This window comes from Takifugu flavidus, chromosome 8 (genome assembly GCF_003711565.1).
Source record: "Takifugu flavidus isolate HTHZ2018 chromosome 8, ASM371156v2, whole genome shotgun sequence".
In the NCBI taxonomy this organism is placed as follows: domain Eukaryota; kingdom Metazoa; phylum Chordata; class Actinopteri; order Tetraodontiformes; family Tetraodontidae; genus Takifugu; species Takifugu flavidus.
This window is the reverse complement of record NC_079527.1, coordinates 15,634,625-15,654,074: the sequence shown is the minus strand read 5'-3', so window position 1 is coordinate 15,654,074 and position 19,450 is coordinate 15,634,625. Positions and strand designations below refer to the sequence as shown.

Here is a 19,450-nt window from a genome sequence, read left to right as displayed (position 1 = left end):
CAGTTGTGCTCAAATTACAGGAAGCAAAGAAGCGACATGACAAATGTCTAGTCACGAAAGGAGGGCAACATATACTAATACAACCCCCACCCCTGCCCCCACCCCCGCCCTCGCCAGCCCTCGCCAGCCCTCGCCAGCCCTCACCAGCCCACACTGTCCCCATTTCCCTGCTCCACGCTCCCATCAGCAGCTCCAGCCAATGACAGCAGCCTGCCTCCTTTTGGCTGCACTGTTCCTCATTATGGACCAATGGAATAGCTGTTGTCTTTGAAGCCCCGCCCCCTCCTGATGATGATGATGGTGGCAATGATGATGATGATGGTGATGATGATGATGATGGTGGCGATGATGATGATGGTGGTGGCGATGATGATGATGGTGATGATGATGGTGATGATGATGATGGTGGTGGCGATGATGGTGGTGATGATGGTGGTGGTGATGATGATGATGGTGCGATGATGATGATGATGGTGGCGATGATGGTGATGATGATGATGGTGGCGATGATGATGATGGTGGTGGCGTTGATGGTGATGATGATGATGATGATGATGGTGGCGATGATGATGATGGTGGTGGCGTTGATGGTGATGATGATGATGATGGTGGCAATGATGATGGTGATGATGATGGTGGTGATGATGATGATGGTGATGATGATGATGATGGTGGCAATGATGATGGTGATGATGATGGTGGTGATGATGGTGGTGGTGATGATGATGATGGTGGCGATGATGATGATGGTGATGATGATGATGGTGGTGATGATGGTGGTGGTGATGATGGTGATGATGATGATGATGATGATGATGATGATGGTGGCAATGATGATGGTGATGATGATGGTGGTGATGATGGTGGTGGTGGTGATGATGATGGTGGCGATGATGATGATGGTGATGATGATGGTGATGATGATGATGATGGTGGCGATGATGGTGATGATGATGGTGGTGGTGATGATGATGGTGATGATGATGATGATGGTGGCGATGATGATGATGGTGATGATGATGATGGTGGTGATGATGATGATGGTGGCGATGATGGTGATGATGATGGTGGCGATGATGATGATGGTGATGATGATGATGGTGATGATGATGATGGTGGTGATGATGGTGGCGATGATGATGATGATGACCTCTGAGCTGAGGTCACCTCTCAGGGAAGACAGGTGTGGGGTGGAAAAAAGTGTGTGTGTGTGTGTCTGTGTGTGGGTGTGTGTGTGATGTGTGTGTGGTGGGTGTGTGTGTGGTGGGTGTGTATGTGTGTGTGTGTGTGTGTGTTGTGTGTGTGTGTGTGTGTGTGTGCAGGCAGCACTGAATCGGTCTGACATGGATCGTGGTCCGATATTGACACACGCAGACAGGCAGGGAGGAGAGAGTGGCGCTGATCCATGACACCCACATTCTGTTAGATTCTGTGATTGATTCCGTTTGGTTCCAAGTTCAAATGATTAGTTTGATATAATAAACCTGCTTTGTAATTGATTATCCATTGATTACAGGCGTTGGTTTGGTGATTTTTTTTAATTGAAATTGTTATTGTGCTGGAATTCATTGAAAATCAAATCATGTTTTCAAGTTTTGTCGAATTTTTCAAAGTGTTTGTGGAGTTTAAATTAACATAGTTTAAATTAAATATATGTAGTTTAAATTGACATAGTTTAAGCACCAGATGTTTTGACTGTGTGTGTTGGACTTTGTGGAAGAGGTTTCGGACTGTTGGAGGTTTAAGACTGTTGGAGGTTTCAGACTGTTGGAGGTTTCAGACTGTTGGAGGTTTCAGACTGTTGGAGGTGTCAGACTGTTGGAGGTGTCAGACTGTTGGAGGTTTCGGACTGTTGGAGGTTTCAGACTGTTGGAGGTTTCAGACTGTTGGAGGTGTCAGACTGTTGGAGGTGTCGGACTGTTGGAGGTTTCGGACTGTTGCAGGTTTCAGACTGTTGAGGTTTGGGACTGTTGGAGGTTTCAGACTGTTGGAGGTTTCAGACTGTTGGAGGTTTAAGACTGTTGGAGGTTTCAGACTGTTGAAGGTTTCAGACTGTTGGAGGTTTCAGACTGTTGGAGGTTTCAGACTGTTGGAGGTTTAAGACTGTTGGAGGTTTCGGACTGTTGGAGGTTTCGGACTGTTGGAGGTTTGGGACTGTTGAAGCCAGCAGTGTGTGAGTGAGATGCTGCTGTAGCACAGAGGCACATTCAGAGGAACCGTCCCTCCTGCTCCCTTCTTGGCCGAGTCTGTGGGAATTGGTTCCGGGTCAGCGCTCGTGGCCTCTTTATTCCTGTTCAGCGCAGCTCTGACACCTGGCCCGCCGCTCCCTTCCAGCTCCTCATTAATTGCTGCTGATGCTAACAGGAAGCGAGCAGCCGTAAAAATGGGCCATTGGGCTGCAACACTGGTTGCTCTTATTGGAGGAGAGGAGGCTCCATTTTAGATGCAGCTCAACGTACATCGCTGACGTTCTGCCAAATGTGGATTCTCCTGAAAACTGCTCCAGCTCCACAACATCTCTGATCCAGAGCTGTGGGGGGGACCTGGACAGCCCGGCACTGTCCCGGCTGTCCTCAGTGTCTCACAGCCATATGTGGATGCCTTCACGCTCCGCTGGTCCCTGACGTGACCCGGCCGTGTGCCAGTGAGACCGAACCCACAGAACCAGGAGAAGATCCGGCTTTGGCAGCTGGGGGGACGGGTGGTGTGACGTTTGTGATGAACTCTGACTCTGCTGAGAAGCTCAGAGGGAAGAAGCTCTGCTCCGCTGCAGACTGTCAGGATTCTGTGAATAATTGAACACGCGCAGGAAACGGAGCGGAGCAGCACGCTTGCGTCTGACACGCTTCCTCCTGCGCCGCGGAGCGACGACACGGCCGCCGCTCCTCGCGCCGGGTCATTCATGCCCAGGAAGAAGACAGACGCACCCTGTGGTGTCTGTCAGGGTCACTTCAGACTGAAGTCGGCCCGGTTCTGGTCCTCAGTCCAGACCGTCAGACAGGACCGCGGGTGAGGACAGAGACTCAGCTGATCCAGTCCAGGACCTTCGTCCATACGTCTTGTTTGAAATGCTGCTTCTTAACGCACCGGACGTGTGACCGGTCCAATCGTTCATATCGATCTTTTAGAACTGCAGATGCTAATGTGCCTGTTTTACACATCAGACCCAGAATTAAGGCCACAATCTGAAGTGAGACCCTCGTGGCCGTCGGCACATGAAGATGAAAAAAGGCAGTTTAGACTGGAATGTTTTTAGCTGCACTGTTCACGTTCTGTCGCCCTCTAGTGGCACCAGGAGGCACTGACTAAAGCCGCTGCTCGTCTCCCAGCCGTCTGCTCTGTATGGACGCGCGCACGCTTCCAGCCTCCCCATTGGCTGAGGTCCTTTCCCACAATCCTTTGGGTTGTTTATCACATATTTACCAGTGAGGGTTGCTGTGAGTCCTTATCCAACCAGGGGTCATTTTAACGCTGTTTCTCTGTTTACCACCTTTACCTGCAGAGGTGCTGATGGACTCGACAACAGCAACAGCAGAACTGGGCTGGACCATCAACCCGTCTCAAGGGGTGAGTGGAAGAAACCGTGAGATGCTGCTGGGCATTAGGTAGAAACCTGCAAGCAGGCCTCCTGTGGCGTAATCGGGTCAACTTATTAGCACATTAAAACATCAACTGGATACTTTAAACATTAGCTTCCACTGGCTCCGCCCCCTCCACAGCTGCTCACTGCCCTGGTTGAAGGTGCCTGAATACACATGTAAAATGCATTAATTCACTCATTTGAAACATACTTTTTAGAAAGGTGGCTACATTTTTAAGGTTAAATGTCTTTTATGCCAATATTTGTGTGGAGGTTCATGTAAACATCTTCATCTAAAGGTTCTCGTCATGCTCTTCCTCTTCTAGTGGGAAGAAGTTAGCGGCTACGATGAAAACATGAACACCATCCGCACGTACCAGGTGTGTAACGTCTTTGATGCCAGCCAGAACAACTGGGTACGCACCAAATACATCCGGCGCGGCGGCGCTCAGCGGATCCACGTGCAGATGAAGTTTTCAGTGCGTGACTGCAGCTCGATACCCAACGTTCCCGGCTCGTGTAAGGAAACCTTCAACCTTTACTACTACGAGTCGGACTCGGACACGGCCACCCCTTCATCCCCACCCTGGATGGAGAACCCGTGGGTGAAAGTGGACACCATAGCTGCTGATGAGAGCTTCTCTCAGGTCGACCTCGGGGGGCGCATCATGAAAATCAACAGTGAAGTTCGCAGTTTTGGGCCGGTTTCCCGGAATGGCTTCTACCTGGCTTTCCAGGACTACGGCGCCTGCATGTCCCTCATTGCTGTTCGAGTCTTCTACAGGAAGTGTCCTCGCGTGATTCAGAACGGTGCTGTTTTCCCTGAGACTCTTTCTGGAGCCGAGAGCACCTCTCTGGTAGCAGCCAGGGGGGTGTGCGTTCCCAACGGGGAGGAGGTGGACGTGCCCATCAAGCTCTACTGTAACGGGGAGGGCGAGTGGATGGTGCCGATCGGCCGCTGCATGTGCAAAGCTGGCTACCAACCGGTGGAGAACGCAACAGCCTGCAGAGGTAAGAAGGCCGCTGTAGCCGATGGCTACTGTAATCAACCAGTCCACTCATCACCAGGGACGGGCCCCATCCAGAACTTTGACTTTGGTGGCCCAACGCTAGTTTCAATTTTTGCTGTGATATTTGGTAGCAGCATGTGTTTTGTTTCAATTCAATTCAACACTATTTCTACATTTATACCAATGATGGACAGGTGGAAGGAGGAGGAAGGGAGATTGGGCAGGTTCTACTGTTGAAGGTTCAGGAACCAGGTTCTGCAGCCAGCACACTGACCTGCTGCTCTCAACGTCTCCACGTGTGCCGGATCTCGGCCTCTTCGGAGGTCAAGAGCCGTTTTTTTGACATCCGGTGCACACGGTGGAGATGATTCTGACTTTAGCCAGCTGATCATTAATCCTGATCAGGTCTGGGGTACCTGATCATGTCTGGGGTACCTGATCATGTCTGGAGTACCTGATCATGTCTGGGGTACCTAATCAGGTCTGGGGTACCTAATCAGGTCTGGGGTACCTAATCAGGTCTGGGGTACCTAATCAGGTCTGGGTACCTAATCAGGTCTGGGGTACCTGATCATGTCTGGAGTACCTGATCATGCCTGGGCACCTAAACAGGTCTGGGGTACCTGATCATGTCTGGGATACCTGATCATGTCTGGGGTACCTAATCAGGTCTGGAGTACCTGATCATGTCTGGGGTACCTAATCAGGTCTGGGGTACCTGATCATGTCTGGGGTACCTAATCATGTCTGGGGTACCTGATCAGGTCTGGGGTACCTAATCAGGTCTGGGGTACCTAATCAGGTCTGGGGTACCTAATCAGGTCTGGGTACCTAATCATGTCTGGGGTACCTAATCAGGTCTGGGGTACCTAATCAGGTCTGGGTACCTAATCATGTCTGGAGTACCTGATCATGTCTGGGGTACCTAATCAGGTCTGGGGTACCTAATCAGGTCTGGGTACCTAATCATGTCTGGGGTACCTGATCATGTCTGGGGTACCTAATCATGTCTGGGGTACCTGATCATGTCTGGGGTACCTAATCATGTCTGGGGTACCTGATCAGGTCTGGGGTACCTGATCATGTCTGGGGTACCTAATCATGTCTGGGGTACCTGATCATGTCTGGGGTACCTGATCATGTCTGGGCACCTAAACAGGTCTGGGGTACCTGATCATGTCTGGGGTACCTGATCAGGTCTGGGGTACCTGATGTGTGACCTGATCCTCTTAAAGGTTCAGTTCTTGAATCTGCGGATGGAGGTCAAAGGATTTCCTCTCCAGAGATTCAAACAAGGCCGACTTACTTCTTTATTGTCTCGGACGTCAAGAGAAGAACCAGCTGACTGATGCATTTAGGCCCAAATCGTGTTGGAGGTAAATAAACATGAACCATAAATCAGTCAGTGCTGAGACAGGAGGAGCAGCTGATCCGGTCCCCTGGTGTTCAGGCCTGCAGACAGCAGAGCCAACAGAACCTGAAGGAGGTCTAGTCTGTGTCACTTCAGTCAGCTGACCTTTAGGAGACGTACGAGCAGCTCAGCCAGAAAAAGGAGACGCAGATGGGTTTGGATCTGAAGGTAGCCACCAGCACCGCGTCAGCCGATTCCATCTGAAGCGGTTCTTGTGCGGCCTGCTCGGGTCGGGTCACCTCTCCTCCTAAATGCTCCCGTATTTCCTGTTTGCCCTCCAGCTTGTCTTTCCGGCTTCTTCAAGGCTGCACAGGGAGATGAGAAGTGTCAGCAATGCCCCATGAACAGCAGGACCACGAACGAGGGCGCCACCAACTGCGTCTGCCGCTCCGGCTACTACCGCACCGACGCCGACCCGCAGCAGATGCCCTGTACAAGTATGTGTCACCGCCACACGGCGAGCTTGAGCCGCGACGCCCGTGTTGGCGGCGCTGCCTGATCACGTGTGTCTGCTGCAGCTGTTCCCTCAGCTCCGCGGAGCGTCATCTCCATCGTGAACGAGACGTCTCTGAGGTTAGAGTGGAGTCCACCGCAGGAGGGCGGCGGCCGGGAAGACGTGGTCTACAACATCATCTGCAAGAGCTGCGGCAGCGGCCGCGGCGGCTGCACCCGCTGTGGGGACAACGTGCAGTTTGTCCCCCGTCAGCTGGGACTGATGGACACCCACGTCCACATCAGCGACCTGCTGGCTCACACCCAGTACACCTTTGAGATCCAGGCTGTCAACGGCGTCTCGGACCAGAGCCCATATTCACCCCAGTTTGCTTCAGTCAACATCACCACCAACCAGGCGGGTGAGGATCCTCCGGCTCTTGACAGGTTCCTGCTTTCGGCACATTCTCTCTTCATTTCTTCTTTGTTGGTTCCAGCACCATCAGCGGTGTCCATCATCCACCAGGTCAACAGGAGCCCGACTAGCATCACTCTGTCCTGGTCCCAGCCCGACCAGCCCAACGGAGTCATCCTGGAGTACGAGCTGCAGTACTACGAGAAGGTGCTGAGCTCAGTTAGGAGGCTCTTCTGGGTCTCACACACACACACACACACACACACACACACACACACACACACACACACACACACACACACACAGCTCAGGAATCATGGTGCTCACTTGTCTGATTCCTCCTGCAGAACCAGGCTGAGTGGAACGCATCTTTGACAAAGAGTCAGACAAACACAGCTGTCATTCGAGGGTTGAAATCCGGAACCATCTACGTCTTCCAAGTTCGGGCTCGGACCGTTGCTGGATTTGGACGTTTCAGTGGCAAAATGTACTTTCAAACAATGACTGAAGGTAAGGAACGTGATCAAGGGTTGGGGAGTCGGTGCTGTGTCCTCGGCGGGGTTGTCATGTGTGTTTCGTGTCCTCTGTAGAAGAATATAACTCCAGCATCCACGAGAAGCTCCCGCTCATCATCGGCTCGGCTGCAGCCGGCCTGGTTTTCATCATTGCCGTCACGGTTCTGATAATCGTCTGCCGCAGGTGAATCATTAGGTCGCCTCTCCAGTCTAAAGGGGAGCTTTTTTCAAGTCCCACAACACATATTTATAACGTCTGCATTGTAATGGTGGGAACCATTGACGTGGGTCTCCCTCCACCCCGACAAACGCACCTTGACGTGCGCTCTCGTGCATCTGTGTCTGCAGCAGGAGAAGTTCGGAGCGGACAGACTCGGAGTACACAGACAAGCTGCAGCAGCATTACACCAGCGGGCACAGTAAGTAGCAGAGGTTCTGTTGGTGGAGCTGCAGCTTCTTCTCCTCCTCTCCGTCGCTCGGGGCCTGTACAGCTCTTGCTGTCTCTTCCGTCTTTTTGTTGAAGTGTCACCAGGAATGAAGATCTACATCGACCCGTTCACATACGAGGACCCCAATGAAGCCGTCAGAGAGTTCGCCAAGGAGATCGACATTTCCTGCGTCAAGATTGAACAAGTCATCGGTGCAGGTCGACTTCTCCTCCTTTGCTCTTTAGATATCTCGCAGATCACCAACATCAGAATCCCTCCACGTTTACGACCATGAAGGGAAACGTGTTTTTGATGCTCCTGGTCTGGACAGGTGAGTTTGGGGAGGTGTGCAGTGGAAACCTGCGCCAGCCGGGAAAGAGAGAGATCCTGGTGGCGATCAAGACCCTGAAGGTAGGCTACACGGAGCGGCAGAGGCGGGACTTCCTGAGCGAGGCGTCTATTATGGGTCAGTTCGACCATCCCAACATCATTCACCTGGAGGGGGTGGTGACCAAGAGCAGCCCCGTGATGATCATCACTGAGTTCATGGAGAACGGCTCCCTGGACTCCTTCCTCAGGGTAACAGCGACACGGCCAAGCACCAAAGCACCAAAGAGCTTCATCAGACTCAAATGTGTCTTTTTTCTTTCAAGCAAAACGACGGGCAGTTCACAGTGATCCAGTTAGTGGGAATGCTGCGCGGAATAGCAGCAGGGATCAAGTACCTGTGTGACATGAACTACGTCCATCGGGATCTGGCCGCAAGGAACATCCTGGTCAACAGCAATTTGGTGTGCAAAGTGTCCGACTTTGGTCTGTCCCGGTTCCTGGAGGACGACACCTCAGACCCCACCTACACCAGCGCTCTGGTGAGTCTTCATCCAGACTGGAGCTCTGCGGGTTTTAAACGTGTTTGACGGAATTCCCGGCCTCTTACTTCCAGGGAGGGAAAATTCCCATTCGATGGACGGCTCCAGAGGCCATCCAGTACAGGAAGTTCACCTCCTCCAGTGACTGCTGGAGTTATGGTATCGTGATGTGGGAGGTGATGTCTTATGGAGAGAGGCCCTACTGGGACATGAGCAACCAGGACGTGAGTGGAAAGCTCGACCAGAATGTTGGTCACAGATGAAAAGATGAAGCTCTCTGAGCACCAAAACTGGCCACAACTGGTTTTTCTGCAGGTCATCAATGCCATCGAGCAGGACTACCGGTTGCCGCCTCCTATGGACTGTCCCAGTGCGCTTCACCAGTTGATGCTGGACTGTTGGCAGAAAGAACGCAACAACAGGCCCAAATTCAGCCAGATCGTCAGCACGCTGGACAAAATGATCCGCAACCCCAACAGCCTGAAGGCCATGACGCCACTGTCCTCCAGGTACCGCCCGCCGCCTCTGGCCTGCACGTACCATCTCGCTCGGGCTGATTGCTCCCTTTTGTCTTCTTCCAGTGTTCATTTACCTCTTCTGGATCGCAGCACGCCCGACTTCTCATCTTTCAGCACAGTGGACGAGTGGCTGGACGCCATTAAGATGGGCCAGTATAAGGAGAACTTTGCCAGCGAAGGCTTCACCAGCTTTGAGATGGTGTCTCAGATGACCATGGAGTAAGTTCCATTCCTGACATCTTCCCTCTAGCCCCCCGCTAACGTACCGACCTGTGGTCAGATGAATAATGACGGCTGCTGCTGAGACAGGAACGCTCCTTTTTCTTCAGGGACATCCTCAGAGTGGGAGTGACGCTGGCTGGCCACCAGAAAAAGATCCTCAACAGCATCCAGCTGATGAGAGCGCAGATGAATCAGATCACGTCGGTGGAGGTGTGAGGGCTGGAGGAGTCCGGAGCTGCGTCTGCAGGGGACCTTCAGCTGGACCCTCTGTCCTCCACACAGGTGCCACCTCTTCCTCCAGACCGTCTCAGGAAGCTTCCAACAGTCTGCAGCACAGTTGTTTGGGTCATTTAGTAGCTGCGCCAGGTAAAACTCACCCCCCCAGTCTTCAACCTGAACTCTTGTCTTTCCTCTTTCACTCAGTGGAAACTCGTCACGTTTGCAGCTTCACTAAACTACCAAAAACACGACCAGACTCTAAATCCCTCTTCCTACTCACACAATCAGCTCAGATTCCATAAAACACCCGATTTTGGGGGCTTGTCAGTTTGTGATGGCCTAATCCAGGTAGCCGAGGTTTAAAATGCAAACGAATCACTGAAACCAGAAAACTACAGGTGACAGAAGCCCGACAGCAAAGAGGCTCAAGAAGGTCACGACAGGAACCGCAGAAGGAGTCGGAGCGGCCGCGGGGTTCTGCTGACATCCACAGAGGTGCTGGAGGAATTCCAGGTGATTCCAGGTGATTCCAGCCAGCTGATGGACAGGTGTGAACCCTGAGACTCACCTGCAGTGGGACGTGGACGTCCTCCTCTCACGTGGCTTCAGACAGAGGACAGATTTATGTGTCCTGATTTCACAAAGTTCTGTTATTCACAGGAACCAAACAGCCCCTTTTGTACATATCAGTAGAGTTTGTCTGAATGTCTCATGACCTTTTGACCTCTGATGTGCAGTTTGAAGCCTTTGCATCCGTGTTTCTTCCTTGATGAACCAGTCGAGCGCGTTGGCTCTCACCTCCGCCTGCCCAGGTGTTCCAGAGGTCTCTTCCCATGATTACAGGGCAGCTTCAGGGCTCCTCGCGTACACGTCCACCTTCATCACGGCCCCTCTGCCTCTGGGGGGGCAGCTACTCAGACGATACACGACCTCGTCACCATCTCGTGTGGCTCCCCAGGGCTCCTGGGGGGGTGTCAGGTGACTGTCAGCTAGTGTGTGTGTTCATCCTCTCAGGTTTACTGCCAGTCATACAGGACCTGTGTGTGACGCCATGATGACCTCTGACCCCTGCTGGTAGAAACTGGTTTGGTCCTTCTGTGGTTTAAGATGATTTCAGGAACCCCCCCCCCCCCTCCACACACAGACTCAAAACTATTTAGTCATTTTATTTATTTTTGTGGCATTTTATTTTAAAAAGTGTTTTTATGGCGCTTTTATAATTTATACACCAGAGTTCATCCAACTGGACGTTTGCTGAGCTTCATGTCGTGTCTGGATGGTTTTTATTGAAGGTTTTTCAGTGTTTTTTTGTATGTTCTATTTCATTTTCAGTGTTTTTAGCACAGCTCACAGATTAATGTCTTATTTATGAAGCTCTGCCTACAAACCCTTCCAGTGCTTCTTGTAAATGTTAGAATCTCCTCATTCGGATGAGGAACCAGTGGCACCGCAGAACACCTCCCAATCACACTTGTTCTGAACCGGCCATGTTATTATAAATCCTTCTGCATTTTTGGGTCAGTGCTTCCATTGGATCCTTTTCATGAATCAGGTTCTAAAAGCTGGTGTTCGCTGCTTTTTCTTGTCTCCTGTTCTAAAGGTGATTAAAAAAAAGGGAAATATTCCCAAAAATGTGACGTGTTGATTGACAAAAGAGGGAAAAACATTCCAGTATTAATGCTGCAAAGACAAAACTTACACTGTAAAACTGAGAGGAAAAAAAGCTTCTGGCAGTGAGATGATAATTCTGAATGTAATGTTGGTCTCAGAAGGTTCCTGGTCGACTCTTATCAAACGTGGCCCAAGCAGCCAAAATCCAGGATGCGTTCAAACAGGTCAAATGTGTGTTTCTATTTCCAAACATCGTCCCACTGCATAAAGTGTCTGTTCAACGCGTCCCGTCTTCTTTGAGAACCAGCGTTTTCATGCAGGTCCCACGTTGAGACACGGAGCTGCTTTCATGTAAAATATGTGTGTTTGTGCATGTTTATCTTTGAACATATTCTCTCTGTTATGTGGACTGAAGCAGAGCAGCTCCTCCTCCTCCTCAGACACACACACACACACACACACACACACACACACACACACACACACACACTCAGCGGGGAGGAAAGCTCTTCCACAACCTTCCGTTTCCGTTGGGGTTTAAAAGTTCTGCTGCTTTCACAGCTCTGTGATATTGTGTCACGTGTGTTATGATTAAAGGCCCCTCTATGCTCCACAGACGCACAAACACACTGGACGCTGGCGCACAGGCACTTTGCTCACGTCCGTGTTGTGGCACACTGAGGCCCTGCAGCACAGCAGCAGCGCTGTCCAGCCCACAGTCTCGTCCCCGCGTCCCCTGTAGACTCATGGGTCCTGGCAAACCTAAATGTCCCTTATGTGAAGGAGGTTCTTTTCACTGTATCAGTGAGGGAGCATCACCAGGAGCCAAGGGGCCCTTCAGGCCCTTCAGGCCCTTCAGGCCCTTCAGGCCCTTCAGGCCCTTCGTCTGCTGCTGCCCTCAAAGCACCAAGTTGTCATTGTGAGACGATACTAACGGACTCGTGTTGAAGCTTTTCTTTCTCACAACACAGCTTTTTTTTAATTGTTAGAGAAAGTAAGTGGGGGGGGAATCACTGCTTTACCTGCTGTGGTTGGGATGTGGGCGAGCTCACACGGTCCACCTGGTCCCCCCAGCGAGACCAGAACAGATCCAGCAGTGGAGCCGTAGATCCACCTGTCTGTCACTTCCCTCCGTTAGCATGAGCAGTCAGAGATCCCCCCCCCTCCCCCGAACATCTAAGATCTGTCAATAAAGCGAGGTTTTCCGTTGTGTTCACCAGGTTCGGATCGCGTTGTGTTCTGTGTGAGACGTGGTTCCATTTTTATCTGGTTCTAGTATCGTCTCATGATGTCCAGTAGAGCTGACCGATGAAAACAAACTCCTAGAATTTAGCACAGAGCTCCTGCATCCTTCCCTTTAATGCCGCTTCCTGCATCCTTCCCTTAACGCCGCTTCCTCCTTCATCCTTCCCTTTAACGCCGCCTCCTGCATCCTTCCCTTTAACGCCGCCTCCTGCATCCTTCCCTTTAACACCGCCTCCTGCATCCTTCCCTTTAACGCCGCTTCCTCCTTCATCCTTCCCTTTAACGCCGCCTCCTGCATCCTTCCCTTTAACGCCGCCTCCTGCATCCTTCCCTTAACGCCGCCTCCTGCATCCTTCCCTTAACGCCGCTTCCTGCATCCTTCCTTTAATGCCGCCTCCTGCATCCTTCCCTTTAACGCCGCCTCCTGCATCCTTCCCTTTAACGCCGCCTCCTGCATCCTTCCCTTTAACGCCGCTTCCTCCTTCGCTCACGACAGTTGAGATCCGGCCCGACGCAGTCAGGTTCTGAAGGATCTGCTCACACTCTCTTCTTCCAGCCTTCTTCCACCACTGTGATTCCACTGGGACCTGTTCTGTGTGATTATTGGATGGTTTTCCTGTGGATGACGTGCTCTTCTCAGTTATTTGTAATACTGTCATTGGTTTATTTTGTACAAAAGAAATGAAAAGTGATGAAAGAAAACACAACAAACTGCGTTTTGTAGCAACTGTCTTCAATAAAAGTGCATAAAAAGGTGATTTCAGTTGTGCAGCTTTGTGTCTCTGACCGTCTCAGCCGTCAGGAATTACGCCACAAATTCTAGAATTTCCCACGAAAACGTGAGGCAGCAGTCGTCTGCAGCATCACATACGTGCACGTCGTGCACCTCCAACTGTGACCCATCGTCAGTCAGGCAGCCAAAGGGTCCAAGCGCCAAATCAGGCTGCAACGCAGAGTTTGGACACCAGACAGGGAGGACAGTTGTCCTGTCCCCTGTGGAATAAAACATCCCAACCATTCAGGCCAATATGGACGTGGACATTGTTGATAATACCAGCCTGCAACCTGTGACCCCCTCTGTCCCAGCATAACCAGTCTATTACCCCCTCTGTCCCAGTAGAACCAGTCTATTACCCCCTCTGTCCCAGCATAACCAGTCTATTACCCTCTCTGTCCCAGTATAACCAGTCTATTACCCTCTCTGTCCCAGTATAACCAGTCTATTACCCTCTCTGTCCCAGTAGAACCAGTCTATTACCCTCTCTGTCCCAGTATAACCAGTCTATTACCCCCTCTGTCCCAGTAGAACCAGTCTATTACCCCCTCTGTCCCAGTAGAACCAGTCTATTACCCCCTCTGTCCCAGTAGAACCAGTCCATTGAACCCCTCTGTCCCAGTATAACCAGTCTTTGACCCTCTCTGTCCCAGTATAACCAGTCCATTGAACCCCTCTGTCCCAGTATAACCAGTCATTGACCCTCTCTGTCCCAGTATAACCAGTCATTGACCCTCTCTGTCCCAGTATAACCAGTCTTTGACCCCCTCTGTCCCAGTATAACCAGTCTTGACCCTCTCTGTCCCAGTATAACCAGTCATTGACCCTCTCTGTCCCAGTATAACCAGTCTTTGACCCCCTCTGTCCCAGTATAACCAGTCTTTGACCCTCTCTGTCCCAGTTTAACCAGTCCATTGAACCCCTCTGTCCTCTGTGCGTGCATGTGTGTTGGGTGGTCGGTCTTGCTAATCCGAACACGTTTGCTAGCTTCCTCAACAAGCCCCGCCCCTCTGCTCTGTTTACCTCTGTGCTAATCCTGTCCTCTCACACATCCCCCCTCCCGCCCTTGCTGCTCTCTTGCGTGCGCCCCCCTTTGGCTCCTCCCTCCTCCTCTTAAAGCCAGCAGGCACCTCTTTGATCCGGCTGCTGTTACACAATCTCCTGGAATATATTTCGATGGCTTTTGGAGTTCTTTGTGCTTTGAGGTGCAGCAGCGCAGAGGGACGCTAATGGCTATCTGAAATGTTGTTGTCTGACCTCTCCGTCCCCTTCCCGTTCCTTTGTTTACATGCTGTCCATCCATCCATCCGTCTCCCCTCACCCCCCATCTCCTGATTAATGCCACCGCCCCCCCGACAATGTTCCCATGCATTAACTGGCTGCAACCTTTCCTGGCGTTAATCTCCTCCACCTTGATCACGCGTGTTCATAGTTGTCCGTCCAGCTGTGTGTGTCCAGACCACCACACTGTGGACTGCACTGGCCGAGGTCTAACCGGTGTCCCCACCTCCATCCCTCTGGACGTCCGCCGCCTGCTGCTCTCCAACAACTGGATTCCTTGGATCCCCTCTGACTTCCTGGTGCTGTACAGTGACCTGGTTTATCTGGACCTGAGGAACAACTCCCTCTCTGGGCTGGAGCCTGGGACCCTCACCACCTCCTCTCGATTGGTCTTCTTGGATCTTGGGAGCAACAACTTGACAGAAATTCCCTCTGGGACATTTGGGGAGTCCAGGAGTTTGATCAAACTGCGACTGGGGAACAACCCCCGCCTGAGCATGGTGGGGAGCGACGCCTTCACAGGGCTGACCTCTCTGAGGGAGCTGGAGCTGGAGCAGAATGGCCTGACGCAGCTGGATGTGGGCATCCTGGAGTCGCTGCCGTCCCTCAGAGTCCTGCGTCTGGAGGGGAACCCCTGGCTCTGCAGCTGCCGCTTCGCCAACCTGTTTTTATGGATGCTGGAGAATCGCCACAAACTCCCAAAGGGTAAGACCCCCCCACCCCCCCCACCCCACCACCAAGACAGAACCGGACTCAGTCGAGGGAGTTTTGGACCACACGTTTGTGCCTCTGTGACGTCGGTGAAGGGACCGACCAAAGCAGACGAACACAGAGGGGTTTGTCAGATTGGGACAGATTAGCTACACCCCTAACATTGACCCTTGACCCCATGACCTCACCTGCTCTCTGCTCACATCACCTGGCATCACGTGCTCTGAAGTGAATGTGACACAATTACAAATCCTCCTAGTTAATCCACCATCCAGCGTCGCTATTTCCTGTTAGAATGCAGAAACCCTCTTAACACACACACACACACACACACACACACACACACACACATTTTACACACAAACATGCAGAGAAACAAACCGTGTCTGGCTGCTCTTTGTAGCCACACGTGACTAAAATATTACTGAGCAATGAGGTCACTGAGTCCTTTCTACGGAAACCCCCTCCTGATGTTACACACACACACACACACACACACACACACACACACACACACACACGATGACTAGTGATGCATGAGGATTTACATCATTTTACTTCAAACAGCGTTTTTTGCTTATTGCTTCTCTGTGAAATAATTTGCATCAAAGATGAACTGAAGAATAAAAAGGATTTTATGCTGCTTTGTTGTTCCATGCTGATGGTGATACTTTATGATTCTTCAGCCTTTCTACTGGTTTTGCTCCGACTCCTCCCAGATGCTCAAAGGTCGCCGGTCCTTTTTATCCTCTCTTTCCCCTCTTTGATGATGGCCACTAACATCAGCCACATTGTTGATCTGAACCAGTAGCAACATCGTCCTTGCTACAGTCATTTCCCCGTGAGGTTATAGAATAGTTCTGCTGACAGGTTACCGGGGTAACGCACCACTCTTCCACCTCCTAAAGTCTCTTCTTGTTCTGTGTTCCAGGCCTGGAGGAGCAGGAGTGCTCTCTCCCCCTGGACGGCCGCCGGGTTCCTCTCACTTTACTCTCTGAGGAAAGTTTTCGAGAGTGCCGCAGCAACCTCACCCTCACCGATTACCTCATCGTCATCTTCTCTGGCATCTCTGTGTCGGTGGCGGCCATCATGGCGAGCTTCTTCCTGGCCTCCACGGTCCACTGCTTCCAACGTCTCAGCAAAGGCAGCAAGGATGACGAAGAGGAAGGGAATGACTGAGGAGGAGAGAAACCTGTTGCACGGCAAATGGTTCAGGTACGGTTCCTCTGGAGGTCCAGGGAATATGGGAAACAGCTCTGCTCACCTTCCTGAGAAGCATCTAAACTCAGCACTCCTGTGAGGAGAAGACGGGTTCAGGAACGATCAGGAGGAATCAGCATGAGGGGTGTTGTGTTCACTGAATGTAGGAAATTCTCCCTCTGTGTGCCTGAAGGAGCAGAAACACACATCAGCGTTTATGGGAAATCAGACATTTGTGGATGAGACTAAAGTCAGAGATTAGCAAAGAAAAAGGCCCCGGCTTTGGTTTAGGAGGTCACAATGGGAGCTGCTCCCACCTGGTCTCCTAAAGGTCTTCACCTGGATGGACGTTCTCACCTGGATGGACGTTCTCACCTGGATGGACGTTCTACCCTGGATGGACGTTCTCACCTGGCTGGACGTTCTACCCTGGCTGGACGTTGTCATCTGGCTGGACGTTCTACCCTGGCTGGACGTTCTTCCCTGGCTCGACGTTCTCCCCTGGCTGGACGTTCTCCTCTGACTGGACGTTCTCACCTGGATGGACGTTCTCATCTGGATGGACGTTCTCCCCTGGATGGACGTTCTCCCCTGGCTGGACGTTGTCATCTGGCTGGACGTTCTACCCTGGCTGGACGTTCTCACCTGGCTGGACGTTCTACCCTGGCTGGACGTTCTTCCCTGGCTCGACGTTCTCCCCTGGCTGGACGTTCTCCTCTGACTGGACGTTCTCACCTGGATGGACGTTCTCATCTGGATGGACGTTCTCCCCTGGATGGATGTTCTCCCCTGGATGGACGTTCTTCCCTGGCTGGAGTTTCTCCCCTGGATGGACGTTCTCCCCTGGCTGGACGTTCTCCCCTGGATGGACGTTCTCCCCTGGCTGGACGTTCTCCCCTGGCTGGACGTTCTCCCCTGGCTGGACGTTCTCCCCTGGATGGACGTTCTTCCCTGGCTGGACGTTCTCCCCTGGCTGGAGTTTCTCCCCTGGCTGGACGTTCTCATCTGGCTTGACGTTCTTCCCTGGCTGGACGTTCTTCCCTGGCTGGACGTTCTCACCTGGCTGGACGTTCTTCCTGGCTGGACGTTCTTCCCTGGCTGGCCGTTCTCATCTGGCTGGACGTTCTCCCCTGGCTGGACGTTCTCCCCTGGATGGACGTTCTCCCCTGGATGGACGTTCTCCCCTGGCTGGACGTTCTCCCCTGGCTGGACGTTCTCCCCTGGCTGGACGTTCTCCCCTGGATGGACGTTCTCCCCTGGCTGGACGTTCTTCCCTGGCTGGCCGTTCTCATCTGGCTGGACGTTCTCCTCTGACTGGACGTTCTCACCTGGCTGGACGTTCTCACCTGGATGGACGTTCTTCCCTGGATGGACGTTCTTCCCTGGATGGACGTTCTCCCCTGGCTTAACGTTCTACCCTGACTGGACGTTCTCACCTGGATGGACGTTCTCATCTGGATGGACGTTCTCCCCTGACTGTTCACCTCATCTGTCCTCAGTCAGGGTGGAAATGTCTTCCAATCATTATTTGATGAATCAAACTTAAACATACAAACTAAATGATGTCACGATTTCATCTAAAACCATGTTTTGGCGTATTTCAATAGCAGCATCTAATAAAAGCAATGATCATCAAATATGCTGTGTTATTTCTCCAAATTGGAGGAAATAATGTGACTTTTAAACAATATTAAGTGGTTTCATGCTTGACATATGAACAGGTGAAGTGCCTTGCATAGTAGTGGACAAAATATTTCCCTTTTAAGATACATTTCTTCTTCTTACAATAAATAAATGTTTCATTTTGCATTTCTGGGTAGAGATGGTAAGTTATGATGGTAAATTTCGGCAGCAAAAACCAACATTTACAGTTGAAGGAACAGTTGAGGAGCTTAAATGAAGGAAGATTCTGGTTTCCAGGCTGACATGAAGCCTGTTGTTATGTTGAAGTGACAACGTTAATGACCCCAGTGTTGTGGTGACGTGTGGGGTCACACTGGTCGGGGGGACGCGTCCACGTCCACATCTGAGCTGCTCCAGGGTCTCAGAGCTGGTTTATCACAGTGACGTACCTAAACTCTCCATTATCTTAATGATCTCCAAATGAAACAAGCAATAAACAGCCAAGAAAAAAGTCAAGAAGTGAGGAACGAAGAACGATGACACACACACACACACACACACACACACACACACACACACACACACACACACACACCACACACACACACACACACTTTTGAAAGCCCAGTTTGGTGCTTCCAAACATCTTCATTGGGGTCAAATGTTCTGTCCAGTATATAATAGTCCTGATGTTTTGATGTGATCTGACCGGAAGAGCAATGCTGACGAAAAGTGCTGCTGTGAACCGGAGATTACAGATGTGCACAGATGTGCACAGATGTGCGCAGATGTGCGCAGGATGCAGTCCATACTTACAGAATAGGTGCCAACGAGATTTGTAATCCCCAGTTTGAAAGGGCTTCGTGTGTTTGTTGCTAAGGATGAACAAGGATTAGAATAACTGTGCGTGTGATAAATTCTGGGACAGAGGAACATTTTAATAAACATGCTTGAAAATATGAATTTGTTGTCCTGATTTTTGGAGGATGTGAATGTGTGACTGCACAGTCTGTTGTTTCCAGAACTGATAATATCCCCAACAGGGCTGCCTGCCCTGACGGTCAGTGGCTGGACGGAGAGGATCCGTCCTGTTAGCGTGCTGAGGGCTGAGCTGGAGATGGGTCTGGTGAGACTCTGCAGCAGGACAGATGGCCCCCTGCTCCCCCGTTACACTGTCCTGGATTATGTGAGGGGAGGGAGCATCCAGCAGTTTATGGAAACAGCAGATCACTGAAGGATTCCATCTGTCAGCACTCTTGCTGGGCTTGTAATAGTCTTTATTTTAAAAAGAAACTTTTCCTCATTTCATGTGACACACGACTTGTTGCTACTATTTTTGGGTTAATTTACACACACTGATGCTGTCCTATGTCAGGTTCTCTGAA

At 51.3% G+C, this 19,450-nt stretch overlaps 2 protein-coding genes across 9 annotated transcripts in view; both read left to right on the top strand.

Moving 5' to 3' along the window:
• The window catches only part of LOC130529435 (ephrin type-B receptor 2-like), a 17,938-nt gene extending 4,705 nt beyond the window's left edge, over nt 1–13,233 (top strand). Inside the window, exons 2-16 of one of the 8 annotated variants that reach the window (XM_057039653.1) lie at nt 3,503–3,567; nt 3,907–4,591; nt 6,283–6,438; nt 6,520–6,855; nt 6,931–7,055; nt 7,196–7,358; nt 7,439–7,547; nt 7,712–7,782; nt 7,887–8,009; nt 8,123–8,370; nt 8,445–8,660; nt 8,735–8,884; nt 8,976–9,169; nt 9,242–9,397; nt 9,508–13,233. In XM_057039653.1, coding sequence (XP_056895633.1) covers nt 3,503–3,567; nt 3,907–4,591; nt 6,283–6,438; nt 6,520–6,855; nt 6,931–7,055; nt 7,196–7,358; nt 7,439–7,547; nt 7,712–7,782; nt 7,887–8,009; nt 8,123–8,370; nt 8,445–8,660; nt 8,735–8,884; nt 8,976–9,169; nt 9,242–9,397; nt 9,508–9,616 — 2,906 coding nt within the window. In that variant the 3' untranslated portion in view covers nt 9,617–13,233. Of the gene's footprint in view, nt 1–3,502; nt 3,568–3,906; nt 4,592–6,282; nt 6,439–6,519; nt 7,056–7,195; nt 7,359–7,438; nt 7,548–7,711; nt 7,783–7,883; nt 8,010–8,122; nt 8,371–8,444; nt 8,661–8,734; nt 8,885–8,975; nt 9,402–9,507 lie in introns of those variants that run through there. The other 7 variants (XM_057039654.1, XM_057039652.1, XM_057039651.1 and 4 more) reach the window with 7 other exon arrangements.
• Nucleotides 13,234–13,348: 115 nt separating this feature from the next.
• lrrc38a (leucine rich repeat containing 38a) lies at nt 13,349–19,028 on the top strand. Its single transcript, XM_057039679.1, has 2 exons — nt 13,349–15,236; nt 16,174–19,028. Exons 1-2 carry the CDS (start codon nt 14,609–14,611, stop codon nt 16,419–16,421), a joined length of 876 nt encoding a protein of 291 aa, XP_056895659.1. The 5' UTR covers nt 13,349–14,608; the 3' UTR covers nt 16,422–19,028.
• The last annotated feature ends 422 nt before the right edge of the window (nt 19,029–19,450 follow it).

Coding starts and splice junctions, on each gene's coding strand:
- lrrc38a (XM_057039679.1), top strand. CDS start 14,609: ATGTTCCCATGCATTAACTGGCTGCAACCTTTCCTGGCGTTAATCTCC. Junction 15,237..16,173: donor TCGCCACAAACTCCCAAAGG/GTAAGACCCCCC, acceptor TCTGTGTTCCAG/GCCTGGAGGAGCAGGAGTGC.